The following is an 11,793-nucleotide window of genomic DNA, read 5'->3' as shown; positions in this document are numbered from 1 at the left end:
AACTTTAAATTCATTCGAATTGCCATCTTTTATTCTAGATTTAGGGGGATCTAGGTTTGTTATGATTTCAGACATTTTTTACTATATTAAGAAACCCTAGAGTGGGGATTTGGGGATTTCAAGGGTTCCTGTTAACATTAAAGAGAGAGAGAGAGAGAGAGAGAGAGAGAGAGTGAGATAGGGAGAGGAGAGGGAGAGAGAAGTTGATTTGAGTTGAGAGTGCGTGGGCGCGGTTACCAAAATCAAGGGAAACCGGTTAGCACTTAGGCGTAATTAGGTGTTTTCAAGTTTCTTCTCTCCCTATGCTTAGTTGGTAGGGCTAAAACACAAGTTTTTGTTGTATTTTGGGTTTGTACACAAGTGTAAAAGAACGAGGGTTGGGCCACATGACTTTATTAGATTTGGAGCATTGACACAAATTTTCCAAGTTTTTATGAATGTAGTTATGTAAAAATTAACACACACACACACACACACATATATATAGAAACTTATGTCAACTTAAGTGGACCATCCACCAAATTTTCTATCCATTAATGAAAAGTCTCTTCATATGATGCACGGATCTCTAGGTATCATCAATGGATAGAAACTTTAGTGGATGGTCCACTTAAGTTGACATAAGTTTCTCTCATATATATATATATATATATATATATATAGTATTATATAAATATTTAATATGATATTATAGTATACATATAACTGATAGATGATAGGTGTGCCTACTGTTAGGAGGGGATTTCCTCCTTGAGAAATGATGTGTGCATAACTTCCCCACCGACTCACTGATGAATAAAAACATAGGAGACGGATGAGAAAATCACATGTGGGACTTGTGGCCATCTCATTTCAAGGAGGAAGGATCCCTCCTATGACAAAGGATATTCATTATAGATAAGTATATAAGTATATAGATGTAGTCTATAGTATAGGATATGATATGTATATATATATGATCAGTATATATAGTTACTATAGGTAATATATGAGCTCACTCATCATATATAATACTACCGCTATAGTATATATATATATATATATAAGACATCATGGGATGGAGGTTCGCTGGCTAAATGAAAACCTTAAAAACTAAAAACCTATCCTAACCATCCAATCTATCTAATCCAATGGTCTACATTTCGATGGCAAAATTGAAAATATAGACAAATCTAATACACATCAGCTGTAAAATTTCTTGTGAAAAGGGTAAAATGGGAATGATTCACTATAATGGTTGCTGGCAACATTAGAAACTGGAGATGATGAAAAACACATTTCTCTAAAGCGTCCTTTCACTTCCCCATTTCTCTCTCTTCCCCTGTGCTCAAGCTCATGCCGACGCTCCAGCTCACGCAGACGCCCCGACGACCCTCGACGAGCTCGCCGTCGAAGACCATCGACGAGCCCACGCCGACGCCGAAGCCCCTCGACGTCGTTCTCGACCAGCTTCGAGCTGGTCGAAGCCCCTCGACGCCGTCGACGAAGCCCCTTGACCGCCAAAATCTTCTCTTAAAAAAAAGAAAAATTCCTGTCTTGTTTGTTTATTTTTGTTCACGACGATTCTTATTCTTTTTGTTTTTTATTTTTGCAGATTTGCTATTGTTTGATAACGAGTTTCAGTCCAGTGAATCTTGATTCACTACAGTGAATCTTGATTCACTACAGTGAATCTTGATTCACTACAGTGAATCTGGATTCACTCTAGTGAATCTGGATTCATTGGAGTGAATCGAGAGCCATATGTAGTTAATATTTATTTAATTATTGTTCACAAGTTAGAGTTAATATTTATTTAATTGTTGTTCACAAGTTGGTGGTCTTGTTATGCTGTGTTGCTGCTGTTGTGCTGTTATGCTGCTACTGAAGTGAAACTGGATTCGCTGGAGTGAAACTGGATTCGTTGGAGTGAAACTGAATTCGCTGGTGTGAATCTAGATTCACTCCAGTGAATCTGGATTCATTGGTTGTTTGTTGCTCTTATTTTATGAAGAGACATACCTGTGAAACAATGAATTCGAAGGGATGAAGTTTCTTTCGCATCAGTGACTATTTGAAGTGAAGTGAATTGAGATTCACTTCAGTGAATCTTCAGTGAATCTCGATTCACTGAGGTGAATCTCGATTCACTACTTCAGTGAATCGAGATTCAATGAATTTGTTAGTGTCAAACAAGGATCAAGAAAGGGTTAAAAACTGAGAAAAAATTGATGATTAGTTACTATATCTTTAAACAGTGTTACCAAATCTAAGTTTGTCGTTAACTGTTGATTAATACAAAAGTTATTTTAGTTTGTATATTTATGGATTATCCTGTTCAACTCTTATTCTAATATAACTAGTTGAATCTAAATTCATAACGATGGATCTCGATTCTATCGACAATTTATGAGTTATTTTGAATAACTGTAACCTCAACATGATGCTATCTTGTTTGTATCTTTACGGTGAAGTCAAATTTGTGATTCAGTTTGACTCTTTACGGTGAAGTCAAATTTGTGATTCAGTTTGACTAAAACCAAATAAACCAAATTATCCTCCATTTTGCATGATAGAGGTATTTTTTGAATTATCGTCTCAATACGACGCTGGTACACAAAGTTATAGCCTTTCAAGGTTTCACAACTATCCAATACAATATTTAAAATTTTTACCAAATCCGATACTGAAATGACTTGAGTTTACATCTTAGCTGTCTAAATCTAAAAATAAACAAGAATGATTATATCAATGAACATAGATTCATCATTGATGAATCAAAAACTAAATTGAGATTTAATCTAGATTGACTATTATAATGTTACATCTGTACAGGTAAATCCAAATAGTGGGCAAACATAAATCAACTATTTTAGAGTTACAGATAAACAATATAAATCGATATTCAATAAAATTAATGTACAATAAATCTTAAGTGAAACAATGGATCCAATGGGATAGGTTCTCTTCATTAGACTTTAGAAGACTTGCGTTTGCACGTGGATCGCATGGATGAACGGAGATTCACTACAGTGAATCTCGATTCAATGATGTGAATCGAGATTCATTAAAGTAGATTCATTTCAGTGAATCGAGATTCACTGAAGTGAAATCAGATTCATCCCGTCGTATTCATTGTTCCAGTGTCTAGTCACATAGGTTTATCAACTCCCTGCAAAAAACAACTAAATTTGTGATTTCCAATTTAATTCAAGAGTTCGTAAAACATGACTTTTACTTAAACTAAATTTGTATTTAGTTCAGTGAACATCGATAACTTATATTGAAGCTAAAATATAAGTTTGTATTTAGTTCAGTGAACATCGATAACTAAATACAAATTTGTATTTAGTTCAAGAGTATTTAGTTCAGTGAACATCGATTCACTTCACTTCAATTTTACCCTTTACAACAAAATTTTAAATTGGATGCCCTTTACAGCAAAAGTTTTTGATTCAACAAACTTCCTATCATCAAGCTATAAAATTTTAAACCATGAAAAGATTTCACATTTTACAACAAAAGTTACAATTTTTATGGTAAAAAACAAACACCTCACATAACTGAATCTGTATTCTCTGCAGTGAATCAAGATTCACTGTAGTGAATCTAGATTCACACATGATTGTCTTCGTTTTTCAACTTGTTTCTTCAAAAAACAGTAAACTTTTCAGACTAAAAGGTGAAATTTTTTACCTTTTACAACAAAAAGCTACGATCTTTAAGCCAGTTGAAAAACGAAGACACGCATGTGTGAATCGAGATTCACTGAGTGAATCTCGATTCACACATGCGTGTCTTCGTTTTCAACTGGTTTCTTCAATAAATAGGAAACTTTTCAGACTAAAATGTGAAAATTTTCACCTTTTACAACAAAAAGCTACGATCTTTAAGGTTAAAACTAAAACTTTTAGACGAAAAATCAAACAAATTTCATAAACTTACCATTAAAACGTCAAAATAATTTAACGATGATAAAGGTTGAAGACGGTGGTTGAAGATGAAGGTTGAAGACGAAGGTTGAAGAACACTGTTGATAGAGATGCAGTTGAAGGTAAACATAGCATTAGATAAGTTGGCACGAGTTTTGGAGAGAGAGAGCTATCGTGACTTTTTGGATAGGGAGCTATTGAAGAGAGAGAGAGAGAGAGAGAGAGAGAGAGAGAGAGAGAGAGAGAAGCCAGAGTTGGTTGATTATTCGAGAGAGAAGAGAGAATACTGCTGTGGCTTTTGAGAACTCAACAGACCATGTCATTCTCTACCTCTCTTTTGGGTGGTTGTTAATTTTACATGATTACCCTTCTGCACTTTCAACTTAACATTGATGATCTAGATCCATGGAGATGATTGGTTTTTTTAGTTGTTTAGACTATGACGGTTTTTCATTGACCCAATCCCCCTACTACTACGCCGCTATACGTATATATATACCATATATATAACTGATATATACTACATAAGTATATATACACTTATACATATACTATGATAATATATACTATAATATAATACTATATACCATATATACATATCACGAATAATACTCATAAGTTAAACTAAAAAAATATAAGGCATATATGCAGTATATATAGTTACTGTAAGTTTGATGCAACAGCTCAGAAAAAAGCTCGTTCACCCAGATTTTTATTCTTGGCAGAACTGTGACACGAAAAGAAAATGAAAGCAAAAAATAAAAATAAAAGTTAAAGGGAATATGTTGATGTCAAAAAGTTGAGGTGTGATTTAGGAGAGCTAAACTTGATATCTGGATCCCTTAATCATCTTTGATGGTTAATATTTAGTTGAAGGTCTTCATCTATACTTGCTACACAAATAACAGAGGTTAGAGGCACCAGAGGTTGTTTCCTCTGGCAGTCCTTCGACCCTTAAGTCAGTAATCGTTTCTAGTCAATTTGAAGAGAAAATTGGACTATAGTCTTGTTGACTTTTGTATGTAAAAATGTGTATCTTGGTTTGATAGAAATCACCATTATTTAGAGAGGGTTTATGGGGGCACATTGATAATTTTGGCAAAATGTGTGCAGTTCTAGTTCAGACCCTACTTTACACATATCGATAATTGATTGGCCGTGCCGACAATTGATTGGTTGAGGCGCTTTGGTATAGTGACATGACTGTCGGAATAAAGGTATGTCCGAGAGCTTTGAAGGCACTAGCTCGAAAGGTTATTATGACTTTGACGCTTGTGAGGCCATTCCACTGTTCGAGATGCGCTGTGACGGGTCCAAGCGGAGAATGTTGTTCATCTCGGAGTTGGACAACCAACAGAATCTAGGTCGGAAGCACATTTCACCTTGGATTTGGATAGCAAGACTCGACAACTAGCTTATCACTCGAGTTGTGCTTGCAGATGCTTTGAGAGTTTGCCAGTTAGTTACTACGTGGCCAATCTTATTAGGCTCAGTTAATTTCCAGTGTATAACAGAATACTTTTTTTTAATGTTTTGGCTATAAAGAAAAGTGTAGAACAACTTTGAAGCAATATAAAGCGTTATTTTTCCCTCCTACAAACCACCTTTAAAATAACTAGTATGGTGCACGTGCGTTGCACGTGTAAATACTTTCATGTTTATATGTAGCCCTATAGATTTTATTTCATTGTTTATTTTTTTTTTCTACTTGACATATACATGAAAGATGTCATAGATAATATATATATTATTTATGATATAAATAGATGTTATAGGGTTATAAGTAGCATCATAAAAACACTAATTTGGCATATAAATAACCAGTATATTGACCAAAAAGATTTTTACATCATTTTAAAACCATGCTTGCCGTTATTTTTTTACCTAAATAACGTCTACCAATTATGCGTAGCAATGCAACAACGGGTTTTGCATCTTTTAAATTCTCCAAAGACGATCCTTCAATCTCCGCTAAATCACCCCATAGTGTCGCTGAAATTTGATCAAATCTAAATTTTTAAAAAAACATTAGTTTTCTTACAAATAATAAGTAAATAATAATAAACAATAATATTAAATTCTTACTCTTTATTCATAATTATGACCTCCCTTATTTTGGATTTGGGATTGATAAAAATTGGTTTCACAGTTGTTACGAATCCAACAACATCTGCAATGGAGAAATTTTAGTGATTATTAATATGAATTATTTTTTTGCATAATATTAAAAAAAAAACTTACCAAAGGCATTATTCCATCATCAAAAGCAGAAGCATCTTTAAATGAAAGGAATGTTGATTTCAACTTTTCCAATGAAACAAATTTTTTTGTTTCTCGAATGATTGTCTTTGTTGTGAGTGCCAACTCCTTTTCCGGATTAATTGTTGGATATTTTAAATTTGGAGGCTTTACTTCTCCATTGGTTATAGTATATGTCTCTCCATTTATCAATAAACCGCTGAACTTTTCTATCAGCTTATTAAATAAAATTGCTTGGATAAGTGTTCCCTGCAAAATACACAATGTAGAATAAATTACGTAATCATGGTAATATGGTAATTAAATGAAATAATAACAATGTGAAATTTGTATCACCTCTTCATCAATTAGAATTAGTTTTTGTTTATTCCCTTCTCCATTCTTAAAGGATTCTATAGTATTACGTAAGACACGATCATTTATACTCCATTGTTTTTGATAAATTTTTAACTCTCGGATCGCGATGTTGGCTTGATCATTAGTTCCATCTTGATAAGATGACAAACTTCACGAAAAAAATATACAATTTATAGAGATAATTCGGAGTTTATACCTTAAAAAAATAATTTCACTAACCTTTTTGAATCACATAGTGTTACTTGGATCGCGATGTTGACTTGATCATATTAGTTCCATCTTGATCAGATGACAGGCTTCACGGAAAAAATATATAATTTATAGAGATAATTCAGAGTTTATACCTTACAAAAAATATGATTTTACTAACCTTTTTTAATTACATAGTATTGCTTCCATCTCTATTTTTTTTTGGTAGGATTTGATAAGATTTGGTAAAATGGAAGTTGAGTATGGAGTATATTTATATGAGATAGAAGAGACAAAAGTGTAAATAACATTTACTACATAGTTATGAGGGGGAAAAAATCAATTGTAACTGATGATATTAATTCAGAAAGCAACATAAGAATTCACGTGCATTGGTTTGTATGTGACATTTATCGGTAAACAATTGGTTTGCTCAAATAAATGTCATCCAAGAATTCACGTGGAATTAATATCAGCAAGTGTTAACATACGTTGTAACATATGAATAAACTATTAATTCAGCAATTAATTCAGCAAGTGTTAACCCCAATATAAATAAATTGTAACATATGACATCAATTGTAACATACGTTGAGGTAACTATTAATTAACTATAAATAAATTGTAACATAATTATGCATGTATCAATTAAAACGTCATTAAGTGTTAACTATAAATATACATAGTTATGGTTTATACGTCATTAAGTGTTAACTATAAATATACATAGTTATGGTTTATGCATGTATCTATATGTTTTATTATGCATGTGTTATATTTTGTATGTATGCGTTTTAACATAAATTTGTATGTTTTGTGTATGTGTTATGTTATGTATGTATATGATTTAACATAAATTTGAGGACACTTTGGGAAGAAATGTTTTAACATAGCAACTCACTTTTATAATAGTATAGTATTAGATGTTATTCTACATAACTTAGTTGTCAATTTATATATAAACCATCCAATATACTTGACTTAAAAGTGAGTCCAACCAGTTGGTTGCAACAAAAAATAATTTAAATGTGGTTTATATATAAATTGACAATCAAATGTGTGTTTTTAAAATGACTATATTAGTCACCTAGAACTTTTTAAGTAGAACTGGGATAATTGGTAAAGTGGGATAAATTTTTAACACTGGGATAATTTAGTGGAACAATGATGGGATAATTGGTAAAGTGGGATAAATTTTTAACACTGGGATAATTTAGTGGAACAATGATGGATAATTCTTAAAGTTGGATAATTTGGTAGGATAAACACTGGGATAATTTAGTGGAACAATGATGGATAATTCTTAAAGTTGGATAATTTGGTAGGATAATTTAATAGGATAATGGTGGATAATATTATGAAAGGGATAATTTGGTGGGGGTAACGGTGAGTATAAATTATTATTGTTAATAATTGTATATTAAAAATAAGGGAAAAATGCTTCCAGCCCCCAAAAGCCAAGTGAACATGCTTCCCACCCCCAGGACTTGGTCAATGGGTGTTTTACCCCTAAAAATAAAGAATCTGTTCTCTGAGCCCCCAAAACACAAAACCCAAGACATTAAAACATGTGAAGACCATAATACCCTTCTCTCTCTCTTTCTTTTTTTATTAAAATATGATGGGGTTATTTTATTATTTTTTTCTCTCTCTCTTTATCATGATGTACTGAGATGATAGTTGAAATTTGAAATGATTGATGAGGATTATTTTATTATTTTCGTTTTTTATTATTTTGGTTGTTTGTATTGGGAGGTTGTTAAAGTTACGGGTTGATTGTTAAGGTTACGGGTTGGTTGTTAAGGTTAAGGGTTTGTTGTTAAGGTTGTGGATTTGTTGTTAAGGTTGTGGATTTGATTGTTAAGGTTACGGGTTGGTTGTTAAGGTTAAGGGTTTGTTGTTAAGGTTGTGAATCCTCTCTCTCTCTTTCTTTTTTTATTAAAATATGATGGGGATTATTTTATTATTTTTGTTTTCTCTCTCTCTCTATCATGATGTACCAAGAGGATAGTTGAAGTAATTGATGAGGATTATTTTATTATTTTCGTTTTTTATTATTTTGGTTGTTTGTATTGGGAGGTTGTTAAAGTTACGGGTTGATTGTTAAGGTTACGGGTTGGTTGTTAAGGTTAAGGGTTTGTTGTTAAGGTTATGAATTCTCTCACTCTCTCTTTCTTTTTTTATTAAAATATGATGGGGATTATTTTATTATTTTTGTTTTTTCTCTCTCTTTATCATGATGTACCAAGAGGATAGTTGAAATGATTGATGAGGATTATTTTATTATTTTCGTTTTTTATTATTTTGGTTGTTTGTTTTGGGAGGTTGTTAAAGTTACGGGTTGATTGTTAAGGTTACGGGTTGGTTGTTAAGGTTAAGGGTTTGTTGTTAAGGTTATGAATCCTCTCTCTCTCTCTTTCTTTTTTTATTAAAATATGATGGGGATTATTTTATTATTTTTGTTTTCTCTCTCTCTTTATCATGATGTACCAAGAGGATAGTTGAAATGATTGATGAGGATTATTTTATTATTTTCGTTTTTTATTATTTTGGTTGTTTGTATTGGGAGGTTGTTAAAGTTACGGGTTGATTGTTAAGGTTACGGGTTGGTTGTTAAGGTTAAGGGTTTGTTGTTAAGGTTGTGGATTTATTGTGTAGGTTACGGATTTGTTGTTAAGGTTACGAGTTTAATTGTTAAGGTTACGGGTTTAATTGTTAAGGTTACGGGTTTAATTGTTAGGGTTACCTATCTAAAGATCCTCTTGGTACATCATGGTAAAGAGAGAGAGAAAACAAAAATAATAAAATAATCCCCATCATATTTTAATAAAAAAAGAAAGAGAGAGAGAAGGGTATTATGGTCTTCACATGTTTTAATGTCTTGGGTTTTGTGTTTTGGGGGCTCAGAGAACAAAATCTTTATTTTTAGGGGTAAAACACCCATTGACCAAGTCCTGGGGGTGGGAAGCATGTTCACTTGGCTTTTGGGGGCTGGAAGCATTTTTCCCTATAAACAATTACAAGGAGGTACAAACAAAACAAATTAATACATATGAACAAGTAAGATTTCTAACTACAAATCGTAGCCAATGTTCTATTACGATCTCAAAAGGTCTGACATAGCAAGTAGTTGGTTGGGTTGAGATTAAAAAAATGATGCACTAGGGTGTTGCTTAGAATAGTTGAGATTGTCGCCATGGTTATTGATAGCAAAGGATGAGGAGACGGAGGAGGAGGCCATGACATTAATGCTTTTGATGCCATATTAATTCATGAGCTCTCACCACTCTAACATGCTCACAAGTTCTTGTTTCGGGTTCTTTCATATTGCAATTGACACATATTACAATAAAAGAAATTTAGTGAAATAAAAAATTATATTTCTTGGGGTTCTTTTGTGTGTGCTTGTGGAGCATCATTTTTTACTCCGCTGACGCGCCAAGTAAGACAATAGGTCTTTTGTTGTTGATGACAGCTAAATTATTTGGAAGATAACTCAATCTCCTCTTAGCAATATTTCTCAATGGAATCGCAAGTGCAATGCATGTGTTGGTTCTTCTGTCAAACTTTTCGAATCTCCCTTTTGATGATCTCTAATCTCTCAGAAGATAGCACAGTCTTCTTTGGATGAAGAGATATTAGTCACGCCCCGCTTCCCAAAATACCGGGGAAACGGAACGTGACTTCAAGACTCTTGCATCATTAGCAGAACCCTCCCACCCAGCTAAGACATAAATGAATTTGAGATCAAATGTGCAAGCTGCCAAGACGTTCTGAGAGAGAAAACCATGTCTATTTCGATATGGCGTCTCATATATGTTATACACCATGCACGGTATATGAGTCCCATCTATTGCACCGATACAGTCCTGAATAATCAATGTGTCAGACCATCTCAAGTGATATGTGTGTGGTCGCGCACGCATGTGTGCACGTGTGTGTGTCTGCGTGTGTGTAAATTCTAAAGCAATTAATAATTACCTTGAATAAGGCCAAAAGCGAGATTCTGATTTAACCTTATCAGGTGGATCAGTAGGGGGTGATGCCATCAAGCATGATGCTAAAGATACCAATGCATGTAATGCTTTATTGAAACATACACTGATGGTCCATTTTGAACGATCAAATCGATCAGTTGCAACAGAGTATCGTTGATTCTGACTAACCGTGAGAAGAAAAATAGCAATCATCTCCTCAACACTAATGTGGTATGTGTCTTGTATATGACCCCGCTCTCTCAAGATATTGCATAACTTCATGAAGCAATCTGGGTACATACGGTAAATTCTACGAAAATCTTGAGGATGATTATCCATCTTGGACTGTAAGTATGTGAGACCAAGATCTGTAATACCACGTCGAGGACTTTGAAAATTAAGCGTATTTGCTATGAACTCCTGTGATAGACATCCTGATACCTTTGTGATTAGATCTGCAGCCTTAGCAGCTAATTCGATTATGCGAATCAAAAGATTATCATCGAAGTCTTCGTGATGAAAATATAAAATGGGCAAATTTTGATCTTCCTCCATCCTATTAAATAATATAACCAATGAAATATAATCAATTTACATGAAACTTATGTGCATAGGAAATAAATAAAGCACTCTATTATTAGCACACAATGAGACCGATCACAAAGTAGCAATCAATTAAAAAATATTGACCTGTATGCTAACCGTTAATCACCAAACTATTGAAAAATAGAAGAAAACATAATATTTCACTACTCTCATCTACACAACATACAAGAATCATTTGTTGGGATGATACATATAATAGAAACTTCATCCATTAAATGCACCAAACTAAGATAGCTGACAAGTCAAATAACATAAGAACATAATATAAACAAATAAATAAAAGAATAGAAATATCCTAAAAATAAATAATTTTGACAAATTGAAATGAAATTGATCCTAAAAATACTTTCCAAATCTTTAAAAAAAACATGACATTACCCCAAGTTCCACCTACTCAATAAAAAATAGTTTGACAATATGAAATTCCACATAATCCTAACACCATAACATATCTTAAAAAACATATAAATATCCTAAACTTCTAAATTACTGCC

At 33.0% G+C, this 11,793-nt stretch overlaps 1 protein-coding gene across 1 annotated transcript; it reads right to left on the bottom strand.

The window, feature by feature from the left end:
• On the bottom strand, nucleotides 10,513-11,058 carry LOC109842880. Its single transcript, XM_020411789.1, has 2 exons — nucleotides 10,698-11,058; nucleotides 10,513-10,585 (listed from the first exon to the last, which is right to left on the bottom strand). Exons 1-2 carry the CDS (start codon nucleotides 11,030-11,032, stop codon nucleotides 10,567-10,569), a joined length of 354 nt encoding a protein of 117 aa, XP_020267378.1. The 5' UTR covers nucleotides 11,033-11,058; the 3' UTR covers nucleotides 10,513-10,566.

Source organism: Asparagus officinalis, chromosome 1 (assembly GCF_001876935.1).
Source record: "Asparagus officinalis chromosome 1, Aspof.V1, whole genome shotgun sequence".
In the NCBI taxonomy this organism is placed as follows: Eukaryota; Viridiplantae; Streptophyta; class Magnoliopsida; order Asparagales; family Asparagaceae; genus Asparagus; species Asparagus officinalis.
The sequence above is the reverse complement of the archived record's forward strand: the minus strand, read 5'-3'. Positions and strand labels throughout refer to the sequence as shown.